The sequence below is a fragment of the Halichondria panicea genome, chromosome 4 (genome assembly GCF_963675165.1).
Source record: "Halichondria panicea chromosome 4, odHalPani1.1, whole genome shotgun sequence".
Classification (NCBI taxonomy): Eukaryota; Metazoa; Porifera; class Demospongiae; order Suberitida; family Halichondriidae; genus Halichondria; species Halichondria panicea.
Window position 1 is genome coordinate 7,281,531 of NC_087380.1, and position 25,543 is coordinate 7,307,073.

Below are 25,543 nucleotides of genomic sequence, written 5' to 3' on the forward strand. Positions count from 1 at the left end.
TGTGTCTGTGTGTGTGCATAGATAGTAGAGGAAGGGGATTGTGAACGAGATCACGTGAACTCAATTTCATGGACTGTCCGTGTTAGACGGAAGCATTAGCGGAATGGCCGGAAGTAGACAGGAAGTATATAGATCTGTGTTGCTGGGTATGGTTGCAGCCTCCTCTGTGGGCCCTCCTGCTAGTGAAGACATATCAAGGAAGTAGGGACTCTGAGCTATGTGTGTATGCAAGCTTTTAGTTTTGAAATTCTTTTTTTTGTAGGTTCTTTCTACTCTGGAAATGTGTCCATGCTCTACAATTATACAATATAAAATATCCATGACAACTCATCATCAGATTCTATATAACATTATTATGAACTGCAGACAAGCCATGACATTGTAAAGATACACGTACATTATGAACGATATGAGTCAGAATGTGTTGTCAGAGTCCGGTCTTCTGCGTTTGGGTAACGGTTCGTGAACAATTTTTTGACAGAACTTACCTGATCAACTATATAATAAGTGTAGAAGAGTAATGCTTTCACAAATCTAATTAAACATTTAAGGCCAGGATTTTCATCACAAAAGTTCAGGGAATCGATGTATCTCAATCAAAATAGCACAGCACGCTGGTAACTTAGGTTGAAAGAACTGGAGTGATGAGGAGAGAGGGGGTGTAAGGGTATATTCAGAACGTACTGACAAATTCCAAATGAGCTGGCACTGAACACACGAGGTGACGATGACATCAACTCTTGGCAGCTTGACAATGGTGAGCACGTTCTTGACGGCAATTAGTTCAACACTGACTTGGCAACCAAGAAGTGGAGAGATTCAAGAGTTGCTGGTCGACTCAGGTAAAGGCTGATGAGAGCAGACGGGGGATGTCTGCTGCTTCTTGCTTTTCTTTTGCTGAAAAAAACGCAATTTCTGACTTCCCATGCCCATTGTTTACAATCACACCTGTGTGGGAAAAGAGCAACATGACATTTTCACACTTTTTCATTGAGGAAAAATTCTTCTTTCGAGTTAGTACAGCTACTATGTAATAGCTATTCTCATAGAGTAAAGCTAAAAGAATCAGAAAATTCACACTAAAACTTTCAATTGTGAACAGTCAGATCAGGACACCCCACACAAAGAAGGCGCCCCATTCGACTTATTTCACAACACTGGAGAACAACAAAAAGCTTACATATCAAAAAAAGGGGCTATCCTGTTAAAGCTCAAGTCAAGGAAACAGCCAATATGCTTACTAGCTTCTAAAAGTGTATCAGAAACTAGATTCTCCCCAAACAGTGCTGAAAACAGGTAAATGGTGAGTCATAGCTAACTTGTAGCTCAACAGGTATATCTTATTACTTAAAACGCTCAAAATATTGTTAGTATAGATTACTACTGACATTAAAGCTCTTAGATAGTCGTTTCTTACCTTTAGAACCGAGTAAAACTCTGAAAAGTCTTTAGCCCGCTCAAAATTAGTCAATTCGCGGTCTAACGCGGATAGACCTCAGCTCTCATGTATGATCTATAGCGCACGTGATCTCGTTCACAATCCCCTTCCTCTACTATCTATGGTGTGTGTCTGTCTGTGTGTGTAGACTGTTTCAGTAGCCTTGATTCAAGGCCGATTAAAATACGTATTTTAATCGGCCTGGAATCGAGGCTACTGTTTCAGCTGCTCAAGGATCAATGAAGTGCAAGTAAGAGTTTCTATAGGCTTCTAGTCATGTTTTCTTGGCTTGGTATTTGTGGATTTGCAAAATAAAGCTTCGTTCTCGAGTTATGCCTAGTTTTGCTTACTTGGAATGCCATTGCAGCCTTTTCAGAAGAGTCCATAGCAAAACTTGTTCACCGAGTGTTGCTACTCTACGTAGTAGTTAACTCTGCACCAGAACGCTAGCTATTGGTACCTGCAAGAGTGAGAAGAGAGCTGCAGGGCTCTGCTGACTTGCAGCCATTAATTTTAGACTTGAACTTTTGGCATTTATCGTTTTAACAACGATTATCGTCGATCATTACCCACTCTTTGAGTTTCCCTGCGATTCTGGATTCTGCATGCAGCAAAATTAATCATGATAATTATAATCAATGTGTGTATAAAAGCTAGCTATTAGTAGCTTTATGTTATGTAGCTTTGGCACCTCCACCGAGGCATCAGCACCCGCGGTGCTTTCATTGTATATGGGGGATAGTTCAAAAACTGATTCAACATAATTTAGCATTTATGGTTGTCATGAAAAACAGCTTGGTCCATGAGTGCGTGCACTTGAGGACTGGGGCAGTCAGCAAACCATGACATCACCTGAAGAGGGAGGGGGAGGGTACTTATACCATGTGCATGTGTACAGTGTCTATATAATTATATAATTATACTCAAACTATAACAACACACAAACAGACAGCTGATACATGCACTACACACAACCACCCACAACCACAACCACCATATTGATACTCTTGAACACATTTTGATAGCGCATCAATTTCAGTTTCCATATCACTCCATGCTCCTGCCACCCACCTTGGCGTGGATATCTAGTCCCTGCCCAACATGTGTCTGTTGAGGGCCATAGCTAGGACCATTTGTCCACTGCGTACCATACAGCCCCACCCAAAGTCTGTAGTCAGGGCCGTGTTGGAGATGGGGGGGGGGTAAATTGGACCTGTAGGGACAACATGCAGTTCACCCATGTAGCGTGGAGCATTGAGCATTATGCCAGCCTAATAGGCAAAAAATATTAGCCTATTAGGCAATTTTTACCAAATTTTGGTAGAAAGTATGATGATGATTTTTATTGGTAATAATTAAACCAAAATTAGGTACAATGCATGAGACTTGGAGACTAGACTAATAGGTAAATTTTGAGCATAATTGGGCAAGGCCTATAGTCAGTAGCGTGTGGGTTATAACCAGGGCTCCGGAGCTGTAGTGGGTGGCCGGGAAACCGGCCATGGCCAGCCCACTTCCTGCTGCCTTTCATTATAGGCAACAGCCTACTGCAGTGGTAGTAGTCCCTACTGTCTTTCATTAGGCAGTAGTTCCCTACTGTCTCATTAGGCAGTAGCAAATGGTTTTTTCCCCATGCTGGATTGTTTTTTTAATTATGCATACATGGGTACACTACAGTATAGCATAACCAGGATGTGTGCCCTGAAGTACTTTTTGGATGAAAGATTCTGAAGAGACTGCAACAGCCTTCAATGTGAGTTAAACTAGCTGTTCCAAAACACACTCGAGAAAGAAGCTTTAGTTTGCTAATCCACGAATCAAAATCCAAGAGAACTCAGTTGGCGAGAACTTGGCTATAGAAGCCTATAGAAGCTGTTAGCCTGTTTTCGTCGCATTGCAACCGTTGAGCAGTTACAGGTGGAACAGACACACACACGCACGCACGCACGCACGCACGCACGCACGCACGCACGCACGCACACACACACACACACACACACACACACACACACACACACACACACACACACACACACACACACACACACACACACACACACACACACACACACACACACACACACACACACACACACACACACACACACACACACACACACACACACACACACACACACACACACACACACACACACGTATACTATATGTACAATGTTACAGATGTTGCATGTGTCTGTTTTTACAGAGATTTGTACACAAACTTTCAATTGTCATCACAGACACAAAGATCAAAACAGCATCCATGTTCCAAAACACACAGATACAACTAAGCCTATATCATACAGTTTACATACGACAGAGTACCAGTATATACACAGATCTATATTTATTTATCATTACAGTTTCAGATAAGAGTATAAGAGTTTGATCATGAAACAGCTACTTGTAGATCTACTTGCACTCCTCAATTTAGTGTGCTTGGCTAATAGTAAAGTGCTCCAAGTGATTCTAGTCGACTCTAGTAGCAACTACAGCTATGCAGATGCAGCTGCTACAACCGCTCAAGAGATCAACAATTGCTCCAGCCTACTCAATGGCTACACACTTCAAGTGAAGACTGTGTCCAGTCAATTCCCCAGCTCTGTAGTGGAGGTTGCCGAGGTATTGAGGGACGCTAAGGTTAACGGAGGCATTGTCATCGGAATGATTGGGCAGGTGGACAAATCATTTGCTCACGCTTTGTTACCTGTGCCTCAGAACACAGACATTATTCAGATCATTGAGCCAGCGGGGATAATGTTGGACCGAGATAAGGACTACCCTAATCTGTTCACTCTTCTTCCCTCACTGGAAGCTCATATTTCAACAGCCATTCAATTATTACCAGCTCTAAACTGGACCAGTGTTGGCGTCATCTACAGTGGAGATGATGTGTTTTATGCTAGAGTAGCAGAGACATTTGTTACTCTGAGTAATCACTCGGACATACCTATCACCACAAAATCATTTGAATATTACAACAATTCACACGAGCTACAGCAATGGATAGAACAGTCTTCACTAAAGATATTCGTTGTGATGCTACCTAAACACCAACTATGTCAGCTTCTCAGTACTGTACAAAGAAAAGGGTGGACATGGCCTGACTATGCGTGGGTTGTACTCAATGAACATCCACTACAAAACACGACCTCCTCTGATTTATGTGGCTCAAAAACAGATACTTTGGAGGACATTATTTTCATAAGACAGTTAAGCAAGGAATCAACTAATAGGACAACATTAGACATTTCCTGCAATCGAACAGAGTACAACACAATATCAACTTCTCTGTGGGCGCTAGCGCTGGCTTGGAACACATCTACAATCGATGGCAATACATCACAAACCATCATTAAAGATTACCTAACCACCAACATCTTTGATAATGTCCTAGTAACCCCATACACGAGTGAAACACAGACCAGCATTACACAGATCCAGTCAGGCATATCAAAAAAAGTCGGTTCCTTCTACGCTAAGACACGAGAGCTTGAAATTAACTTGACCAACGGGGAACTCCCCACCGCCTACCCAGCTCCTGTATACCTATATGAACTACTCACTCCACATACAACAGCTCTCTTGTTGACAATGGTGGTACTATGCGTCTTGATAACAACAATCGTGCTGGTCTTATTTATATATTACCGTAAAGAACCAGAGATTAAGGCAAGCAGCTTCTCCATCAGTTTGTGCATGTTTGTAGGAATATACCTTGTTCTGGCAGCCAGCTTCACCCATTTCTTAGGGAGTGGAATGGTTTTCAAGTCTGTCAATAAATACTTTGGATGCACTTTCCCAACTTATTGTATTACGCTGGGAATAGATATCGTGTTTTCTACTCTATTGATGAAGATGCTACGTCTCTGGAGGATTTTCCATTTTTATGGAAAAACTGGGAAAGTGTGGACTGATGAAGTCATGCTGTTATTTAGTGGAGCGATTCTTCTAATCAAAGTTCTGATACTGACAATATGGGCTATACTTGATACGCTTCATACCGTAGACAAGTTCTTTACGAATAGCGATGGACATACGGTGCTAGTGCAACAGTGTCAATCGAATAACACCATTCTTTGGGGCTTTCTAGCTTATGGCTATAGTGGAGTTCTGGGGACCTGCTTGATCATAGTGGCTATTAAAACACGGAAAATTAAACAGAACAATTTCAAAGATACGAAAAAGATATGCCTCCTAATGTGTGCTCTAGCGTACATCGTGATCCAAGCAGGTACACTTTGGTGGGTGCTAAGAGTATCACATGAATTCTCTACAAGCAAAATTATTTTTGGGATTGGAATGTGTGTGGGCTCACTGACAATTCTGGGGGTTCTTTTTGGGCCGAAAATCTTTCCCCTCATACGAAGAAAGTTTCTCCCCACACGAACGGCAAAGGGCAGGACAAGCACAAGGAGAGGTATCGGCGGTGGTGGTGGTAACAAGACCCTTGTTAGTCAAACAACCAAGACCAGCCTGATATACACAGACACTAATTAGAACTTCTCGAACATAGCCAGTATATGTACTATTGCGCTGCATATAATTACACGCTTGCATGTGTCATATAATTATGTTGACCAAGTCAATAATTGATCTATAGCTATTAAGCTGGTGCTTAACTATATACATCAAGGTTAACGTTACTATATATAGCAGTATATATAGGCTAGAGGGCCCTCAAAAGTAAGGTCCTAGTATAATTATATGCATGGACGACAACACCATCTGGGTGGCAGTTGGTGCTCCCCTGTAGATCACACTCCTGTCATCGTGTATATTGTTAACTGGAGCATGGTTTTGTACACTTAGAAAACTTCTCCGTCAACAGTCAAATTTTATAACTGTGTTTCTGTATCTTTGTGCTGTTACAATGTCACATGACCTCCTTTGCATGCACCGACCATACCTTTCTTATAGATACAGATATGTAATCTGTACAGCTCATGTGCATGCAGTACCATGCATTAACCCCCCTCCCACCCACCCACACACACACACACACCCACCCACACACACACGTACAGGTGTGTACCCTTTCTTCACATTCACGGACAAAAGCATCGGGGAGACCATCGACACATCTGTTGACATGCAGCTGGGCTCTCTCTCGGGCACCGACCTATTACTACATGCTGACGATTTTGACAACCTCGAATTTCATTCCGCTTCAGATGATGAGGATTTTGTGGTGGTGGATTGCAAGGCTCCAACGCAGTGGAGTTTTAGTGATCCCGGATCAACTGTTAATAGTACCACTCGTGTAGTGCCTGAAACCATCGGTCTTTATGTGATGTCATGGTTTGCTGACTGCCCCAGTCCTCATACGAAGAAAGTTTCTCCCCACACAAACGGCAAAGGGCAGGACAAGCACAAGGAGAGGTATCAGCGGTGGTGGTGGTAACAAGACCCTTGTTAGTCAAACAACCAAGACCAGCCTGATATACACAGACACTAATTAGAACTTCTCGAACATAGCCAGTATATGTACTATTGCGCTGCATATAGTTCATATATACCATGGATTATAATTATAATAATAGCCCATGATCCGAGGCCGAAAATGAAAAATTAGGACCCCAATGAAATTTTGGATTGAAACACATCATTTGAAAGGTAATTTTTTAATAAGATTTCAGAAAATCAACTGGTAAACCATAAGGTAAGTTGATATTCGAGAGATAAAAGTATTTGCCAATTTGGAATTGAACCCACTCACGGGAACGCAAAACTATTGCTGGTGAATTGAACCCACTCACGGGAATGCAAAACTATTGCTAGTGAATTGAACCCACTCACAAGAACGCAAAACTATTTCTGAAACGATTTTGGGAATCTTTCAACTGCCATAACTTGAATTCTGTGGATCGAAAATCACAAATTTTATGTTTTTCTGAAAGCTTAGAAAGAGACCTTTCAAATGGTACCATCAAAGTTGAGTATTTGCAAATTTGGCGATACCATCGATTATATATAGCCCATGGTCCGAGGCCGAAAAATTACCAATTTGGCCCCAATGAAATTTTGGATTGAAACACATCGTTTGAAAGGTAATTTTCATAACAATTTTGACATCTAGGAGGGGAGGATACTTTACCATGTGTATGTGTACAGTGTATATAATTATATATATGGAACTATAACAACACACAAACAGACATCATACATGCACTACACACAACCACCCACAACCACAACCACCATATTTATATTCTTGAACACATTTTGATAGTGAATTCAGTCCTTCAATTTCAGTTTCCATATCACTCCACGCTCATGCCACCCACCTTGGCGTGGATATCCTTGTCTTTGTCAAAGGAGGTGGGCAGCCTCCAGTCCCTGCCCAACATGTGTCTGTTGAGGGCCGTGGCTATAGGACCATTTGTCCACTGCGTATATACCATACAGCCCCACCCACAGTCTGTAGTCAGGGCCGTGTTGGAGATGGGGGGGGGGAAATTGGACCTGTAGTAGGGACATTATGCATTATAAACATGCATGTACATTTAGTTGCAGTAAATGATTGCATGGTACAATTGTAAAACTTAATTAAGAAAAGTGGTTATTATGATCAAAGGGCGATTGTACAATGTTACAGATGTTGCATGTGTCTGTTTCTACAGAGATTTGTACACAAACTTTCAATATAATTTTGTCATCGTATACACAAAGATCCACACTGTGACAGCATCCATGTTCTAAAACACATATACAATACTATATTGAACAGTTGACATAGATCTACGCAGAGTATACCACGGTATTATAATTATATCAAGAGTTCATGAACTCTTGATATACCCTATATCATAATAATACAGTTTCAGATATATAAGGCATAATGTAACAGTACTTTATATAAGAGTTTGATCATGAAACAGCTACTTGTACTTGTACTCCTCAGTTTAGTGTGCTTGGCTAATAGTAAAGTGCTCCAAGTGATTCTAGTCGACTCTAGTAGCAACTACAGCTATGCAGATACAGCTGCTACAACCGCTCAAGAGATCAACAATTGCCCCAGCCTACTCAATGGCTACACACTTCAAGTGAAGACTGTGTCCAATCAATTCCCCAGCTCTGTAGTCGAGGTTGTCGAGGTATTGAGGGACGCTAAGGTTAACGGAGGCAATGTCATCGGAATGATTGGGCAGGTGGTCAAATCATTTGCTCGTTCTTTGTTACCTGTGCCTCAGAACACAGGAATTATTCAGATCATTGAGCCAGCGGGGATGATGTTGGACCGAGATAAGGACTACCCTAATCTGTTCACTCTTCTTCCCTCACTGGAGGCTCATATTTCAACAGCCCTTCAATTATTACCAGCTCTAAACTGGACCAGTGTTGGCGTCATCTATAGTGGAGGTGATGTGTTTTATGCTAGAGCAGCAGAGACATTTGTCACTCTGAGTAATCACTCAGACATACCTATCACCACAAAATCATTTGAATATTACAACAATTCACACGAGCTACAGCAATGGATAGAAGAGTCTTCACTGAAGATATTCGTTGTGATGCTACCTAAACACCAACTATGTCAGCTTCTCAGTACTGTACAAAGAAAGGAATGGACATGGCCTGACTATGCATGGGTGGTACTCAATGAACATTCACTACAAAATACGACCTCCTCTGATTTATGTGGCTCGAAAACATATATTTTGGAAGACATTGTTTTCATAAACCAGATAAGCAAGGAATCAACTAACAGGACAACAGTAGACAATGCCTGCAATCGAACACAGTACAACACAATATCAACTTCTCTGTGGGCGTTAGCGCTGGCTTGGAATACATCTACAATCGATGGCAATACATCACAAACCATTATCAAAGATTACCTAACCACCAACATCTTTGATAATATCGTAGTAACCCCATACACGAGTGAAACACAGACCAGCATTGCACAGATCCAGTCAGGCGTATCACACAAAGTTGGTTCTTTCTACGCTAAGACACGAGAGCTAGAAATTAACTTGACCAACGGGGAACTCCCCACCGCCTACCCAGCTCCTGTATACCCATACGATTTACTCCCTCCACATACAACAGCTCTCTTGTTGACAATGGTGGTGCTATGCATCTTGCTAACAACAATCGTACTGGTCTTATTCGTATATTACCGTAAAGAACCCGAGATTAAGGCAAGCAGCTTCTCCATCAGTTTGTGCATGTTTGCAGGAATATATCTTCTTCAGGAAGCCAGCTTCACTCATTTCTTAGGGAGTGGAATGATTTTCAAGTCTGTTAGTAAATACTTTGGATGTACTTTCACAACTTATTGTATTACGCTGGGAATAGATATCGTGCTTTCTACTCTATTGATGAAGATGCTACGTCTCTGGAGGATTTTCCATTTGTATGGAAAAACTGGGAAATTGTGGACTGATGAAGTTATGCTGTTATTTAGTGGAGCGATTCTTCTAATCAAAGTTCTAATACTGACAATATGGGCTATACTTGATACGCTTAATACCGTAGACAAGTTCTTTACGAATAGCGATGGAAATATAGTGCTAGTGGAACAGTGTCAATCGAATAACAGCCTTCTCTGGGCGTTTCTAGCCTACGGCTATAGTGGAGTACTGGGGACCTGCTTGATCATAGTGGCTATTAAAACACGGAAAATTAAACAGAACAATTTTAAAGATACGAAAAAGATATGCCTCCTAATGTACGCTCTAGCGTACATTGTTATCCAAACAGGCACTCTTTGGGGGGTGCTAAGATTATCACATGACTTCTCTACGAGCAAAATTATTTTCGGGATTGGAATGTGCGTGGGCTCACTGACAATTCTGGGGATTCTTTTTGGGCCGAAAATCTTTCCCCCCATACAAAGAAAGTTTCGCCCCACACGAGCGGCAAAAGGCAGGACAAGCACTGGGAGAGGTATCGGCGGCGGCGGTGGTAACAAGGCCCCTTGTTAGTAAAACCAGCCATGCAGACACTATAATTAGAACTTCCCGAACATAATCATTATAGCTATAATATAGCTATAGCTATATACAGTTCCTCTAAACAAACTGTCTTATGTTATGTGCACTGCTTATTAGTTACACGCTGGTTGTGTGTTCATAATTATGTTCACCCAAGTCAATAATTGATCTATAGCTATTAAACACCATCCGGGCGGCAGTTGGTGTGTCTAGTTGCTCCCCTGTACATTACACTCCTGCGGAGCTGAAGTGGACAGTTTGGCCACACATGGACTCAGCTGCATGCCAATCGGGTGAAGCATCGCCATGCAGCTTTGAATGACATTGTGAACAGGGCTCTCTCCACTACCAAGATACCAGCACGCCATGAGCCATTAGGTTTACAGCGGTCATGCAGATGGGAAGCGTCCAGACTTATTCTGAGTAACAGATGATAGAAGTACTTGGTACAGTATGTGTAGGGTAATAGCTAATGTAGCTTTAATCTCTAAGAATCAACAGCATGCAGTAAAAGATATCTGTAGTTACAGTTCATGGTACCAATTGTAACACTGGGCTTAAGATCAAAGGGTATATGTACATGTACAATGTTACACTGTAAGCAATTACATTTGTCTGTTAGAGAATTACTGTACAGACTTGTATACAAACATTCAATTTATTTTTGATCAAAGGGTAGATCTATATATGTACATGTACAATGTTACACTTGTATGCATTGTCTGTTAGAGAATGACTGTATACAGACTTGTATACAAACATTCAATTATTTTTGTAATTGCAGAAACAGAGACCAAAACAGCATCAGCGTTCAAAGAATAACACACAGACAGCCAAGCCTATATAGGCCTGTATCATACAGTTCGCATACACAGATTATTATATATCATCATAGATGAGCTAAGGCTATATATCTTATAGTAACACAATTTCAGATATATCATAAGAGTTTGATCATGAAAGAGCTACTTGTACTTGCACTCCTCAGTTTAGTGTGCTTGGCTAATAGTAAAGTGCTCCAAGTGATTCTAGTCGACTCTAGTAGCAACTACAGCTATGCAGATACAGCTGCTACAACCGCTCAAGAGATCAACAATTGCCCTAGCCTACTCAATGGCTACACGCTTCAAGTGAAGACTGTGTCCAGTCAATTCCCCAGCTCTGTAGTGGAGGTTGTCGAGGTATTGAGGGACGCTAAGGTTAACGGAGGCATTGTCATCGGAATGATTGGGCAGGTGGACAAATCATTTGCTCGTTCTTTGTTACCTGTGCCTCAGAACACAGGAATTATTCAGATCATTGAGCCAGCGGGGATGATGTTGGACCGAGATAAGGACTACCCTAATCTGTTCACTCTTCTTCCCTCACTGGAGGCTCATATTTCAACAGCCCTTCAATTATTACCAGCTCTAAACTGGACCAGTGTTGGCGTCATCTACAGTGGAGGTGATGTGTTTTATGCTAGAGCAGCAGAGACATTTGTCACTCTGAGTAATCACTCGGACATACCTATCACCACAAAATCATTTGAATATTACAACAATTCACACGAGCTACAGCAATGGATAGAACAGTCTTCACTGAAGATATTCGTTGTGATGCTACCTAAACACCAACTATGTCAGCTTCTCAGTACTGTACAAAGAAAGGGATGGACATGGCCTGACTATGCGTGGGTGGTACTCAATGAACATCCACTACAAAACAAGACCTCCTCTGATTTATGTGGCTCGAAAACAGATACTTTGGAGGACATTATTTTCATAAAACAGTTAAGCAATGAATCAACTGACAGGACAACAGTAGACATTCCATACAATCGAACACAGTACAACACAATATCAACTTCTCTGTGGGCGCTAGCGCTGGCTTGGAACACATCTACAATCAATGGCAATACATCACACACCATTATCAAAGATTACCTAACCACCAACATCTTTGATAATATCGTAGTAACCCCATACACGAGTGAAACACAGACCAGCATTGCACAGATCAAGTCAGGCGTATCACACAAAGTTGGTTCTTTCTACGCTAAGACACGAGAGCTAGAAATTAACTTCACCAATGGGGAACTCCCCACTGCCTACCCAGCTCCTGTATACCCATACGAATTATTCACTCCACATACAACAACTTTCTTGTTGACAACAGCGATGCTATGCATCTTGCTAACAACAATCGTGCTGGTCCTATTCGTATATTACCGCAAGGAACCAGAGATTAAGGCAAGCAGCTTCCCAATCAGTTTGTGCATGTTTGCAGGCATATATTTTCTTCAGGCAGCCAGCTTCACTCTTTTCCTAGGGGGTGCTATAATTGTCAAGTCTACTGGTAAATATTTTGGATGCAATTTCACAATTTATTGTACTGCGCTGGGAATAGATATCGTGCTTGCTACTCTATTGATGAAGATGCTACGTCTCTGGAGGGTTTTCACTTTCTATGGAAACACTGGGAAAGTGTGGACTGATAAAGTCATGCTGTTAATAAGTGGAGCGATTATTCTAATCAAAGTTCTGATACTGACAATGTGGGCTCTACTTGATACGCCTACTGTCACAGACAAGGTCTTTACAAATAGCAATGGAAATATGGTGTTAGTGGAACAGTGTTCTTCAAATAACATCACTCTCTGGTACTTTCTAGTCTTTGGCTATAGTGGAGTACTTGGAACCTGCTTGATCATAGTGGCTATTAAAACACGAAAAATTAAACGGAACAATTTCAAAGACACCAAAAAGATATGCCTCTTAATGTGGGCTCTAGCGTACATTTTGATCCAAACAATTACAATTTGGTGGGTGTTAAGAGTATCACATGACATCTATACAAGCAAAATTATTTCCGGGATTGGAATATGTGTGGTTTCAGTGACAATTCTGGGGGTTCTTTTTGGGCCGAAAATCTTTCCCCCCATACAAAGAAAGTTTCGCCCCACACGAGCGGCTAAAGGCAGGACAATCACTGGGAGAGGTATTGGTGGTGGTGGTATATAGCATGTTAGGCAAACAACCAAGACCAGCCTAAATTACACAGACACTACTTAGAACTTCCCGAACATAATTACATAGTTAGCTATCAAGTCGCTCTAAACTAACTGTTTTAGATCAGTATAATATATACTAGCTTCAATTCGCTACAATTGTATATGTGTTATATTATAATTACTAAAAATCGATCTATAGCTACTCAAGTAAGCACCACATCATCCCCAGTCTATATAGAGGGACCTCAAGTATAATCCTATAATATATCATATATATGGATGACAATACCATTCAGATGGCAGTTGGTGTGTGTCTAGTGTAGGTCACACTCCTGTCACCATTACGGAGCTGAAGTGGACAGTTTGTCCACACATGGACTCAGCTGCATGCCGATGGAGTTAAGGCATCGCCATGCAGCTTTGAATGACATTGTGCACAGGGCCCTCTCGACTGCCAAGATACCAGCACACCTTGAGCCATCAGGTTTACAGCGGTCATGCAGTAAAAGATATCTGTAGTTACAGTGCATGCATGGTACCAATGGAATTAAGATCAAAGGGTATATGTACATACAATGTTACACTGTAAGCAATTACATGTGTCTGTTAGATAATTACTGTACAGACTTGTATACAACATTCAATTTATCAAGTACACCAGCGTTAGTTCCCTGCACTGCTTCATCCCGGTTACGATAGAATTCTGCTGCGGTAATGGGCACAATGGACCTTTCCACATCCACAGACTATTTTGTTTAGCAATGGTTCAGTAGATAAAACATAAAAATATAAAAATGAAATGTACACATGATGGAAGACATACAGACCCACCTTGGAAGCCAAATAAAGTAGACAGAGTGTTTTGGTCGTCCTCCTATGATCCCCACACAGCAGTCGAGTGAGAGCAGCCCTTGTATGCACGGGATGTAGATGGAGTTCAGGGTCTCACTGCCCAGTCGTACTGGGACCAGCAATACTATAGGGCCTCATCATACTGGTCATGGAAGAGCATGAAGCACATATACATACACTGAGGAGGGACAAACCTATTCAAGTAACAGATGATAGGAGTACTTGGTATGTGTGGGGTAATAGCTGATGTAGCTAAAATTTCTACTAAAGTCTATTTGTGTTGAGTTCGACCTTCTAACTTGCCATAACTTTGTCATACTTCAAAGTTTCATATACCATTGGATTCTTTGTTAAAAAGAGCTTCTATCTATATGCTGTAGAGCTAGTAAGCTCCAACCAGATAAAAGTTAGCATTCTCCGTGTATAAGTCCCAGGCATGCTTGTCCGTACACCACATAAAGCATAAATAAAGCCATAATTGACCACATAACTTCCGGGGGCCGAACTCAACGCAAATAGACTTTAGTACAGTATAGATGCTATCTCCTATATTGCATTTGATTTCGAGATATCTATAGTTGAAGACAAATAATTGCATGGTCCAATAATTCAATTGTAAAGGTGAGGAAAAGCAACGGGTACTACATGTATGTACAATGTTATACACAGTAATGCAATTACATGTGTCTGTTAGAGAATTACTGTACAGACTTGTATACAAACATTCAATTTATTTTTGTCATCGCAGACACTGAGATCAAAACAGCATCAGACAATGAAGCCTACATCATTACAGTTCACATGTGACAAAGTACCAGATAAATATACCATAGATGAGCTAAGTCTATCTCAAAATAAGACAGTTTCAAGAGTTCGATCATGAAACAGCTACTTGTACTTGTACTCCTCAGTTTAGTGTGCTTGGCTAATAGTAAAGTGCTCCAAGTGATTCTAGTCGACTCTAGTAGCAACTACAGCTATGCAGATACAGCTGCTACAACCGCTCAAGAGATCAACAATTGCCCTAGCCTACTCAATGGCTACACACTTCAAGTGAAGACTGTGTCCAGTCAATTCCCCAGCTCTGTAGTCGAGGTTGCCGAGGTATTGAGGGAAGCTAAGGTTAACGGAGGCACTGTCATCGGAATGATTGGGCAGGTGGACAAATCGTTTTCTCACTCTTTTTTACCCGTGCCTCAGAACACAGGAATTATTCAGATTATTGAGCCAGCGGGGATGATGTTGGACCAAGATAAGGACTACCCTAATCTGTTCACTCTTCTTCCCTCACTGGAGGCTCATATTTCAACAGCCCTTCAATTATTACCAGCTCTAAACTGGACTAGTGTTGGCGTTATCTACAGTGGAGGTGATGTGTTTTATGCTAGAGCAGCAGAGACATTTGTCACTCTGAGTAATCACTCGGACATACCTATCACCACAAAGTCATTTGAATATTACAACAATTCACACGAGCAACAGCAATGGATAGAAGAGTCTTCACTGAAGATATTCGTTGTGATGCTACCTAAACACCAACTATGTCAGCTTCTCAGTACTGTACAAGGAAAGGGATGGACATGGCCTGACTATGCGTGGGTGGTACTCAATGAACATCCACTACAAAACAAGACCCTCTCTGATTTATGTGGCTCAAGAACAGATATTTTGGAGGACATTATTTTCATAAGACAGTTAAGCAAGGAATCAACTGACAGGACAACAGTAGACAATGCCTGTAATCGAACACAGTACAACACAATATCAACTTCTCTGTGGGCGCTAGCACTGGCTTGGAACATATCTACAATCGATGGCAATACATCACAAACCATTATCAAAGATTACCTAACTACCAACATTTTTGATAATATCGTAGTAACCCCATACACGAGTGAAACACAGACCAGCATTACACAGATCCAGTCAGGCATATCAAACAAAGTCGGTTCTTTCTACGCTAAGACACGAGAGCTCAAAATTAACTTGACCAACGGGGAACTCCCCACCGCCTACCCAGCTCCTGTATACCCATACGAACTACTCACTCCACATACAACAGCTCTCACGTTGACGATGGTGGTGCTATGCGTCTTGCTAACAACAATCGTGTTGGTCTTATTCGTATATTACCGTAAGGAACCAGAGATTAAGGCAAGCAGCTTCTCCATCAGTTTGTGCATGTTTGCAGGCATATATCTACTACAAGCAGCCAGCTTCAGCCATTACTTAGGGAGTGGAATAATTTTCAAGTCTGTCAGTAAATACTTTGGATGCACTTACACAACTTATTGTACTACGCTGGGAATAGATATCGTGCTTGCTACTCTATTGATGAAGATGCTACGTCTCTGGAGGGTTTTTACTTTCTATGGAAAAACTGGGAAAGTGTGGACTGATAAAGTCATGCTGTTATTTAGTGGAGCGATTCTTCTAATCAAAGTTCTGATACTGACAATGTGGGCTATACTTGATACGCTTAGTGCCATAGACAAGGTCTCTACGAATAGCGATGGAAATACAGTACTAGTGAGGCAGTGTCAATCGAATAACACCATTCTTTGGGCCTTTCTAGCCTATGGCTATAGTGGAGTACTGGGGACCTGCTTGATCATAGTGGCTATTAAAACACGGAAAATTAAACGGAAAAATTTCAAAGATACGAAAAAGATATGCCTCCTAATGTGCGCTCTAGCATACATTGTGATCCAAACAGGCACTCTTTGGGGGGTGCTAAGACTATCACATGACTTCTCTACAAGCAAAATTATATTTGGGATCGGAATATGCGTGGGCTCACTGACAATTCTGGGGGTTCTTTTTGGGCCGAAAATCTTTCCCCCCATACGAAAAAAGTTTCCCCCCACAGGAGTGGCAAAGGGCAAGACAAACACAAGGAGATGTATCGGCGGTGGTGGTGGTAACAAGACCCTTGTTAGTCAAACAACCAAGACCAGCTTAATATACACAGACACTACTTAGAACTTAGCTATCTGCTGTAAACTAACTGTGTGTCTTAGATCAGTACACAATATTATTGCATTAATTAGTTACACACAAGTACACTTGTTAATAAAATTACACACCCCCACATAATACGCTTTTTGCTAATTGCGATTATCTCACGTTTATAATTATTATAATTATGCTCAATAATTAATTTATCGTCAAACAAGAATTATTAACGACGGACCACGCCTCCAGATTATTGCAAATGCATGGCGAGGGTTCAAAAATCCAAAATATTAACACAATCAAGAGAATAATAGTTATTATCATGTAAGGCAAAGTTATGATTGCACAAAGAGAGAAAAAGTAACCATTGTATTACATTAAAGCAAGAATTCAAGAATATCCGACCTCAGCTAGCCTTCTAACCATGTCCCTACACTCTGTCTCAGTCATGTACTGGCTGTTCTGTATGGCATTGACAATGACAATGGTGTGGGCCACACTCCCGCTAGCCACCCACACACGACCATTGAGACCCACTGTCACCTCAAACTTGTAGTGGCCTTCCAGAGACTTGAGAATGGGACACTTTGGGGAGAGCAGTCTATAGTGCGTGTGTGAGTGTGTGTGGATGTGAGGGGGGAGGGAGGAGGGTGTGTGTGTGTGTGAGAGAGTGAGGGAGGGTGTGTGTGAGTGTGAGGGGGGAGGTTACAAGTGGTTCAATCAAATTGTGAGCTTTCATTAGTTAGGAAAAAATCCTTAAAATTATTGCAAGGACACTTGCTAAACATGTATACTAGCATGTCAGTAGCAATAAAGAGGTTAATTTTCAATTGTGTATTACATTAATAATATAATTTATAGTGAAGATATTAAATATAGTATGTGGCTATAGTCAAGTATCTGGGTTCACTTACTTTCTACACAGTCCTAGTGAGCACTTGAACATGAACACATGGCCAGAGGCAGGGAGTGGCCCCAGGCCATTGGCCTTGCCTGAGGGGTCAGTGCCAGAGAGCTCTGGTTCACTATCCTTGTGTGCCCGGCTTACTCGAGCATACACCACTTCACCTACCTGTGCGTGGAGGAGGGGGGTATGTGATGTGTGGAGGAGGGGGTGCGTGTGATGTGTGGAGGGGTGGTGGGTGGTTACAACATAATTATGTGTTATATAAATAGTAGAGGAAGTACTATCCGAGTCTGTGGTGTTTGTATTATGGTATACAAAAAAATGTGTGCTTTGCTGAAAGGGGTGCTATGCGTGTGCAGAACGTGTAGTCCACTCCATTACAACAATTCCTCACTCACTTGAATGTTGGGCTTGTTTCTTTTCGTGGCTCCCTCAAAAGCCAACTCTGGAAAAACTGCTGACACAGCACTCCCGATATCGACACGGTATGACTTTCCAGTTGTCTTGGTGACTACACCGAGCACTCGATCGTCTTGAACAGGAATATACTATTAATAAAAACTGTCGTGAAAATCGGATTTAATAATTATTTGTTCGTACCCTTTTAGAGTCAAAGTCCACCCACACTTTATTGCTTGGGTCTCCTCTTAGCATTCCCGCTCTGCACGTGATAGGAGTTCCAGTGTCTCCTCTCAGGTACACTCCTGGACCTAGGGTAGCAGTAGGCTCCACGGGAACACTGTCTCCAGGCAGGACTATCTTTAACTTTATGTTGGTTGCCATTGCCATAATTATTATGTATTAGGTAAAGATCACCAACATAAAAAGCTAGTATCGTATTCATTTTAGATGATTGTGGGCGTGTTTGTCCTAATAAAGGAGAAGTGTGGGTGTGTCAGCTCAACTGTCTGACTAGCTGACTATTCTGCTACTGCACTGTCGACTGCACTGTTATTTAGTAACCATGGGGAGAAACTTCTACTTGTATGCTGTCCTACTCACTCTCAATGTGCTGGACCAGGGCCACAGTCAGTGCAAACGTCCACCATTCTGGCTATTTTCATTGCCTGAAGATATAGAACCCTTCTTTCCTGACTTGTCTGGTAAGCCACTGCCGGCACAGGGGTATTGTATCGTAGGTAGCTGTAGACAGCACATGAACTTTATATTTGAACAAGTTTTTGCCATCAACAGATCCATTTATTCTGGTTGATAATGGCACAGTGCTGGGTTTTGCCTTGAATGAGAATGTTGCTAGGTTGTTTGCTCTCGGACGTGATAAAGTGGAGTTCCCAACTGTATTTTGCATCAACAGCAAAATTTTTAATGCAAGTTGTCATTTGATGTGTGTTTGTAATGCACGTGCAATCCCCCTAGTGGTCTGACTTGTACAATCTCTCTGGGGAAATGTATATACGGCTTAATTGTTGTTTTACAATGTACTAGGAAAATCCCTAGCTGAGGTCTGACTTGTAGCTGTACAATCTCTTAGTATATGCAAGCTTTGCTGAGAGGGGCCAGGCCGCCAGTCGGTAGTTTTCTATTGAAGTCAATCTACATGTATCTTTATGCTGTATCCCCCCTGTATACTCTATAAGGTATCTTTATGCTGTACCCCCCCCCCCCCGTATACTCTATAAGGTATCTTTATGCTGTACCCCCCCTGTATACTCTATAAGGTATCTTTATGCTGTATCCCCCCTGTATACTCTATAAGGTATCTTTATGCTGTATCCCCCCTGTATACTCCATTATCTTTGTTACGTGTATCTAGTCTATTTTCTACATGTTTGTAGGAGGTCAACTACACTGTGGAAGTGACTTCATTTCAACCAGACATTCTCACCAGCTACGTCACTCTTCCCACTAGTGGAGTGCTCTCCTCTAGACCCTTTCGTAAGTAAGGGGGCGTTTAGTTCTAAAGGGTATAAGCAGCAGAGTTCCATGAAGTTTACCTGCATACCGACACTTCAAATGCACGCATAATAGTTAAATTTTCATTGTATCGCTTGTCGGTATTTTAGACTAACTCTTCGTATGTGTTGTCAGGTTTCCGGACTATCTTCAATTGTTCTACATCGTCTAATGGAGCGGCTCTTATTGTTGTTATCACCTTCAACATTTTCACTAGCACTGAAGTGTTCTGCCCAACCAGTATCTACGTTTCCAAGAACTGCGGAGCTCCAGGTAAAATTTTGTTGTGAGTCATTATAAAATATTATTATGTCATATTATTTGCTTCCATACAGGAACTCAGACTATTTCCTTGGATTTAGAAGGTGATTATAGTTGCATTGTAAAATGTAACATACATACATCCTTGAAATTGTCTCTCTCTATATAGATGGATATCTCAATCAGACTTTTTCATTTAAAGATCCGCCAACTGAAGAAATTCCAGTGATAAAAGGTCAATAATTAACATAATTATTTGTGATTAATTATTTTTTTGTATATACAGTGATTCTACCAACCACCAGCAATCAGCTAGCAATGATTATACCCGGAGTGTTAGTTCCGCTGTTTCTAGTGTTTGTCTGTGCAGTTTTGATTGTTTTCACTCTTTGGGGACTCTGGTATCGAAAGAAAAGAAAGCAGGTAGCAGAGTTTCACCCGGAGTCAGTGGGCCTTGCTTACCAAGGTGTCTACACACAATGGATTAAGAGGGGACCACACGATAAGGAGCTACCTCGAAACAAAGTGCATATCATTCGAGAGTTAGGAGAGGGTGCTTTTGGAGTGGTGTACCAGGCAGCAGCTGAGGGTATTGATGATTCAGATTCTACGGGATTCACAAGTACAGACGTGGCCGTGAAACAACTCAGAGAAGGGAGCACTGAAGTTGATGATTTCTTTCGTGAAGTTGACTTCATTTCGAAACTGGAGCATCCAAATATCGTGAAATTGGTCGGAGTTTGCAGTCTAGAGGAACCATTTTGCATGGTATTTGAATACATGGACCTTGGTGATCTCTGTGGCTTTCTGAGGCAAGCGATTGGTTTGGGTGGTAGTCAGGAAAACTTGCAAGATGGCAGTGATGAAGAGCCTTTGCTAACTAAAGAGGAACTGTTTAGTATTGCTGCTCAAGTTTCAGAAGGGATGGTGTATATTTCTGAACTGGGGCTTGTGCATAGGGACTTGGCAACTAGGAATTGTCTTGTGGCAACAGGTCTTGTGGTAAAAATTGGGGACTTTGGAATGTCTCGAAATGTCAACGACTCTGACTACTACAGGTATATATACAGTGTTAAATTTTGCTAGCAAAACCGTTATAAGTAATAATTCCTCTAATGCGTACATGACAGCAGAGAGTAGATGGGGTCTTGTGTTTTAATCATGACTTTTTAAGTGCTAATCTACTTTGTACATACTGATGGCTGCATGCCCGTATTCATTCTGCATACCCTTGTTCAAAATGTTGATGATTCATTGCATACATGCACACTCAGAGTGAAGGGTAATGCTCTACTGCCTGTACGATGGATGGCCCCTGAGTCTATCCTGTATGGCAAGTTCACCGTGGAAACAGATGTATGGGCGTATGGTGTACTACTGTGGGAGATATTTACATTTGGTCAACATCCTTACAGCGGCCTGTCTAACGAAGAGGTAAAACTGCAGTGTTTAGATTGTGCATTTTAAGATGCCTTTTGAAAGGGTTCAGTGATTATACTCTACTGTCATACCTAGCTAGAAACACTTTATTTGTCATCTTTTGTTTTTACAATTTACTAGTGTAATAACAATTATTGCATGTATTTGGGTTTGGATTGTTCTGATTTTCTGGTAGCTCTTTCACAGAGGAGGATCGCCAGGGTCAAAAGGTTTTAACCATAAAGCTGCTTCTGGAGGACTTTCCACTCAGCTAGCTCCACGTAAATTGGAGATACTAAAGGAAGAGTTTATGAGTTGAATTCAATTAAAGTCCTCCGGAAGCAGCTTTATGCCTTTTGACCTTGACGATCCTCCTCTGGCTCTTTCAGGTGGCATATTAATTAAAAGTCATTTTCAAAGACATTTTTGACAAAAAATGGGCGTGAGGAAAAGTGCAAAATGGGGTCCAGTATCTGAAAGAACGCTAAGCAAGTTCATCGTTCAAAGAGTTGTTAGATGCGTGTAGAGGCCTATCTACAATGTGTATAAAATGTTCATTGCTTTTGGTATGTTTCGAGGCTATTATACGTGTTTACAATTTATAGTATGTTTACATAGCCATTAGTTTGGGTTGAATGTGCTACTGTTTTTGCCTCTGCAGGTGATACAGCTAGTGCAGAAGGGAGGACACTCTGAACTTCCTGAGAACTGCCCCACTGATAAACTCATGCTCAAGTGTTGGGATAAGAGCCCCAAGAAAAGACCAACATTTGCCAATATCACTATTGCCCTTCAGGAGCTAGCTATTTGAGTTTTATTTACAATGGTTATTTTTTACAAACATAATTTTTCTCGCCATTTGATACATTGCGCATGCGCAATACTATGTTTGCTAAAAGTGGGTGGGGCTATATAACTATTGAAGCTCTCATGTACTTCTGATCTACTCGACTTCTTCTGGACCTTAGACTGGGTTTAGTAATGGCTACTGACGACGCAGCTTCTCTACAGTTCTTACTAAAGGTATGACAATTGAGATCTGGTGTGTTTAGTAATTACAGACAGCATTGGATGAGCTTGTTTTTAATTATTTATATAAACCTTTTGGTAAAGCAAAGCTGTTCTAACTATCCTGCTTGCTACCCAATCATAGGCTCAATCTAAGGCTGTCGTAGTGAATGTGTCTCGAGAAGCTTTCGTACATCGAGGAGGAAAAGGTGTGTTTTAAATTACTGTACATCATCACGTTGGAGCGGACATTTTCGATAGATTGACTCAACTATAGCAACTTGTTATTGTGTCAATGTTTCATATTGTGTTTTTTGTTTCTCCCTATAGCCCCTGACCTGGTGGTGGCCTCAGTGGCCAAGTCACTCGACATACAACCATCAGACGCCCTCAAGGTATGTCTATGTGGGACAAGAATAATTTTACAAGATTTATTCGATTTAAGGCGACCCTCTGAAATATGTGACATTATTTTAGAGATATCTCACCTATCTATATTGTTGTTAATTTTGTACATAGTCTTCAAAATGTAATATTTGTTAGTAAATACGTATGATATATAACTGATATCACAATTGACTCATTGCCCCCCCCCTCCCAGCTATTGACTTCCCTGGGTGCCCTCATCACTACAGTGCTTTATGAGGGCCTCGCAGACTCTGCCAGTATAGCGACACTGTTCCCAGGTAACTGTCAGTATAGCAACACTGTACGTATACAATGGTCGCTTTTAAATTCTATTTTGAACAAGCGTGTGTACGTTCAATTACTATTTCGAGGGATTCATTTTATAGCTGCTATCACTCCTGCTGCTATTTGAAAGGCCTATCAAACGATGTGTGTAAATTAGGTTTACCATTTTCTCGCTCCAGAAAACTTTCACAAGAACTTAAAAGGCCTCTTGTCAGACACTATAGCCAAAAACTTGTGAGTTGCTTACTTTATTGGGGTAATCTATTTTCATTAATAAATTATTGTCCCGTTTTCTAGACCTGATTGGAAATCTCAAGCGTTACAGAATCAAGGTAATGTTGGTCCATATGAAATATGAAACACAGCATTTATAATGTCCCCGGTAGCTATAAGGTATCATTGTGCTGTATACCTACCCACCCCCTCCTTGTCTTCTATAAGGTATCAACACTTCTTGTTAAAGAAAGCTGATTTGATATCTGTGTTAGATTGCCGATAAACTAATACTTACCATTCTGTGATTATACTCCAGTGTCCCTACCTCGACTGGTGGACTTTGACTGGCGGGTGGACGTTAAGACCTCGTCTGACACAGCCGTCAGAATGGCCCAACCCACCTGCCTCCTACAGATGAAGGTGACACCTCACTGCATGTACCTACGTTAATTTATTAAGTCCCAAATGTGTAGTGTGTGCATATGAAGGTGGAGGGTTTGTCAGTAATGAATGGATAGCCTTCTAAGCAGCCCATCAAGCAACTACCTTATACACGGTGTACTAAATATTCCCTTAACTGTACCGGCCATAGCCAGCTGTTTTTGTTTTAGGTGTCAGTAGCCCTCGTTAGCAGGGACTATTACTATGACAACAGAATATGTATACACTTGACACATTTGGTGCAGATCTCAGAGAGCCCTGAGGTTCAGAACGAGATGCCAGCAATGAGGAGTCTCAATGTGGAGTTCTCCAAGGAAACGCTAGACACTATGTTAGACGGACTGGGCAAGATTAGGGACCAACTCTCGTCTGTGGCCATTTAGTTTATTTCTGTGTGTGTGTACTTTGTACTCTTGTAGGTGTTTTCATTCGCTGCTAATTGTGTGAACTGTTTTGTTGAATGAGCTCAATTTCTATATTATACAGTTGTATTAACTTTATTACATGTGAAATTACCCATTAAGAATTGAGTTGAAGAATAGTAAATCTACTTGAAAAGAGATTAGCTGTTATTTTAATAAAAACTAGCAAATGTTTTGATAATGAGCATAATCTAACAACTCTTATGAAACATTTGGCCATGGTGACTAAGTAGAGTGGTCTATAGCTACACACAGTACACGGTTGAATCACGTGTCACTCCAAGTACACAGCATAGAGAACTCCCACTGCAAACAAAGTGTCATTCTGATAACTGGAGCTTGCATATCCATCAAACTTAACATTCCACACACATCTGCTTCCCATGATTGCTCCTTGGTCACACCTCTCTCCGATAACCACAAACGAAACCAACTTGTGCCTCGGAAAATTCGTTCTCTTCTTGACTATTTCTTTAATCGACTCACTCAGATCACAAGCTAACGTTGGACATAACGTTGGATCATAGTCTAATCCTTTCAACTTCTCGGTAAGAGTGATTTTGATAATATTGGAAACTTGATCAGGTAAAAACTCATACGAAGGCTCGATGCGAAATGTATTCTGATATATAATCTCTTCTTGTATTTCGTTGATCACTGTCAGTGATGTGTTATTTATATTGCACGCTTGTCTAGCTTGCAGCTCTTCGGCGAGGAACTTTAGCATCGGATCTTCATCCCCTTCGCAGAAATCATTAAATTCTTGTTTGGTGACCCCCCGGACCAAGGATTTGGTAGGTGTGAGACAAGTCGCACTGCCATTGTTAGAGGAGGACTTCTAATGAGAGTGGACAGTATTAATTAAATGGTTGCCTCATAACATGCATCATGCATCTACATACAGTGTGAAGCATGCATGCTTGCTAATACTCACCGTTACCTTGCTCATGCTGTGCCAAATGCAGTACAACACCATTAGGATAATTATAGCACCTTGTATGTCTAGTCTGTAGTCATGCGCACACTAGCCTCGAGACCCGGCTTATTTTAATCGGCCTGGATTCGAGGCTATGCACACACAGG

At 41.3% G+C, this 25,543-nt stretch overlaps 9 protein-coding genes and 1 long non-coding RNA gene across 11 annotated transcripts in view; 7 read left to right on the forward strand and 3 right to left on the reverse strand.

The window, feature by feature from the left end:
- Positions 1 to 338: 338 nt before the first annotated feature.
- LOC135334743 (uncharacterized) lies at positions 339 to 1,560 on the reverse strand. The gene is made up of 2 exons (XR_010394362.1): positions 1,418 to 1,560; positions 339 to 948 (listed from the first exon to the last, which is right to left on the reverse strand). It is a non-coding gene; the product is annotated as an uncharacterized LOC135334743 (long non-coding RNA).
- LOC135334736 (serine palmitoyltransferase 1-like) overlaps positions 1,519 to 25,543 on the forward strand; it is a 33,858-nt gene continuing 9,833 nt past the window's right edge. The window contains exon 1 of the mRNA XM_064530018.1: positions 1,519 to 1,562. The gene's annotated coding sequence lies outside the window, so the exon portion shown is untranslated. The remainder of the gene's footprint in view (positions 1,563 to 25,543) is intronic.
- Positions 3,749 to 6,186, forward strand: LOC135334724 (gamma-aminobutyric acid type B receptor subunit 1-like). The gene has a single exon (XM_064530004.1). It carries the CDS (start codon positions 3,830 to 3,832, stop codon positions 5,936 to 5,938), a length of 2,109 nt encoding a protein of 702 aa, XP_064386074.1. The 5' UTR covers positions 3,749 to 3,829; the 3' UTR covers positions 5,939 to 6,186.
- On the forward strand, positions 8,177 to 10,527 carry LOC135334733 (uncharacterized). The gene has a single exon (XM_064530013.1). The coding sequence runs from the start codon at positions 8,311 to 8,313 to the stop codon at positions 10,369 to 10,371; it is 2,061 nt and encodes a 686-aa protein (XP_064386083.1). The 5' UTR covers positions 8,177 to 8,310; the 3' UTR covers positions 10,372 to 10,527.
- On the forward strand, positions 11,337 to 13,068 carry LOC135335237 (uncharacterized). The gene is made up of 2 exons (XM_064530658.1): positions 11,337 to 12,980; positions 13,033 to 13,068. Exons 1-2 carry the CDS (start codon positions 11,337 to 11,339, stop codon positions 13,066 to 13,068), a joined length of 1,680 nt encoding a protein of 559 aa, XP_064386728.1.
- Positions 15,081 to 17,344, forward strand: LOC135335301 (uncharacterized). The gene has a single exon (XM_064530752.1). It carries the CDS (start codon positions 15,104 to 15,106, stop codon positions 17,204 to 17,206), a length of 2,103 nt encoding a protein of 700 aa, XP_064386822.1. The 5' UTR covers positions 15,081 to 15,103; the 3' UTR covers positions 17,207 to 17,344.
- LOC135335304 (exosome complex component RRP40-like) lies at positions 17,479 to 18,911 on the reverse strand. The gene is made up of 4 exons (XM_064530757.1): positions 18,687 to 18,911; positions 18,485 to 18,634; positions 18,094 to 18,251; positions 17,479 to 17,780 (listed from the first exon to the last, which is right to left on the reverse strand). The coding sequence occupies exons 1-4, from the start codon at positions 18,873 to 18,875 to the stop codon at positions 17,570 to 17,572; spliced, it is 708 nt and encodes a 235-aa protein (XP_064386827.1). The 5' UTR covers positions 18,876 to 18,911; the 3' UTR covers positions 17,479 to 17,569.
- LOC135335302 (muscle, skeletal receptor tyrosine-protein kinase-like) lies at positions 18,976 to 22,534 on the forward strand. 2 transcript variants are annotated; one of them, XM_064530753.1, is made up of 9 exons: positions 18,976 to 19,189; positions 19,281 to 19,414; positions 19,883 to 19,982; positions 20,136 to 20,273; positions 20,336 to 20,365; positions 20,431 to 20,496; positions 20,548 to 21,319; positions 21,536 to 21,695; positions 22,342 to 22,534. In XM_064530753.1, the coding sequence occupies exons 1-9, from the start codon at positions 19,051 to 19,053 to the stop codon at positions 22,489 to 22,491; spliced, it is 1,689 nt and encodes a 562-aa protein (XP_064386823.1). In that variant the 5' UTR covers positions 18,976 to 19,050; the 3' UTR covers positions 22,492 to 22,534. The 2 variants fall into 2 exon arrangements, with proteins under 2 accessions (XP_064386823.1, XP_064386825.1); XM_064530755.1 differs by lacking the exons at positions 18,976 to 19,189; positions 19,281 to 19,414 and adding an exon at positions 19,421 to 19,684.
- Positions 22,568 to 24,584, forward strand: LOC135335306 (COMM domain-containing protein 9-like). The gene is made up of 8 exons (XM_064530759.1): positions 22,568 to 22,703; positions 22,834 to 22,897; positions 23,019 to 23,083; positions 23,290 to 23,374; positions 23,561 to 23,615; positions 23,679 to 23,713; positions 23,914 to 24,017; positions 24,284 to 24,584. The coding sequence occupies exons 1-8, from the start codon at positions 22,662 to 22,664 to the stop codon at positions 24,419 to 24,421; spliced, it is 588 nt and encodes a 195-aa protein (XP_064386829.1). The 5' UTR covers positions 22,568 to 22,661; the 3' UTR covers positions 24,422 to 24,584.
- Positions 24,685 to 25,493, reverse strand: LOC135335305 (dynein light chain Tctex-type 5-like). Its single transcript, XM_064530758.1, has 2 exons — positions 25,395 to 25,493; positions 24,685 to 25,298 (listed from the first exon to the last, which is right to left on the reverse strand). Exons 1-2 carry the CDS (start codon positions 25,434 to 25,436, stop codon positions 24,735 to 24,737), a joined length of 606 nt encoding a protein of 201 aa, XP_064386828.1. The 5' UTR covers positions 25,437 to 25,493; the 3' UTR covers positions 24,685 to 24,734.

Bases quoted from the DNA above. Each gene is read 5' to 3' on its own strand.
- LOC135334724 (XM_064530004.1), top strand. From the start codon at position 3,830: ATGAAACAGCTACTTGTAGATCTACTTGCACTCCTCAATTTAGTGTGC.
- LOC135334733 (XM_064530013.1), top strand. From the start codon at position 8,311: ATGAAACAGCTACTTGTACTTGTACTCCTCAGTTTAGTGTGCTTGGCT.
- LOC135335237 (XM_064530658.1), top strand. From the start codon at position 11,337: ATGAAAGAGCTACTTGTACTTGCACTCCTCAGTTTAGTGTGCTTGGCT. The intron at 12,981-13,032 runs GTGTTAGTGGAA...GGTACTTTCTAG, and splicing joins CAAATAGCAATGGAAATATG to TCTTTGGCTATAGTGGAGTA.
- LOC135335301 (XM_064530752.1), top strand. From the start codon at position 15,104: ATGAAACAGCTACTTGTACTTGTACTCCTCAGTTTAGTGTGCTTGGCT.
- LOC135335304 (XM_064530757.1), bottom strand. From the start codon at position 18,875: ATGGCAATGGCAACCAACATAAAGTTAAAGATAGTCCTGCCTGGAGAC. The intron at 18,252-18,484 runs GTGAGTGAGGAA...CTCCACGCACAG, and splicing joins GAAACAAGCCCAACATTCAA to GTAGGTGAAGTGGTGTATGC. The intron at 17,781-18,093 runs GTAAGTGAACCC...CACGCACTATAG, and splicing joins TCACTAGGACTGTGTAGAAA to ACTGCTCTCCCCAAAGTGTC.
- LOC135335302 (XM_064530753.1), top strand. From the start codon at position 19,051: ATGGGGAGAAACTTCTACTTGTATGCTGTCCTACTCACTCTCAATGTG. The intron at 20,497-20,547 runs GTCAATAATTAA...TTGTATATACAG, and splicing joins AGAAATTCCAGTGATAAAAG to TGATTCTACCAACCACCAGC. The intron at 21,320-21,535 runs GTATATATACAG...ATGCACACTCAG, and splicing joins AACGACTCTGACTACTACAG to AGTGAAGGGTAATGCTCTAC.
- LOC135335306 (XM_064530759.1), top strand. From the start codon at position 22,662: ATGGCTACTGACGACGCAGCTTCTCTACAGTTCTTACTAAAG. The intron at 22,704-22,833 runs GTATGACAATTG...ACCCAATCATAG, and splicing joins CTCTACAGTTCTTACTAAAG to GCTCAATCTAAGGCTGTCGT. The intron at 23,084-23,289 runs GTATGTCTATGT...CCCCCCTCCCAG, and splicing joins AACCATCAGACGCCCTCAAG to CTATTGACTTCCCTGGGTGC.
- LOC135335305 (XM_064530758.1), bottom strand. From the start codon at position 25,436: ATGGTGTTGTACTGCATTTGGCACAGCATGAGCAAGGTAACG. The intron at 25,299-25,394 runs GTGAGTATTAGC...CACTCTCATTAG, and splicing joins ACAGCATGAGCAAGGTAACG to AAGTCCTCCTCTAACAATGG.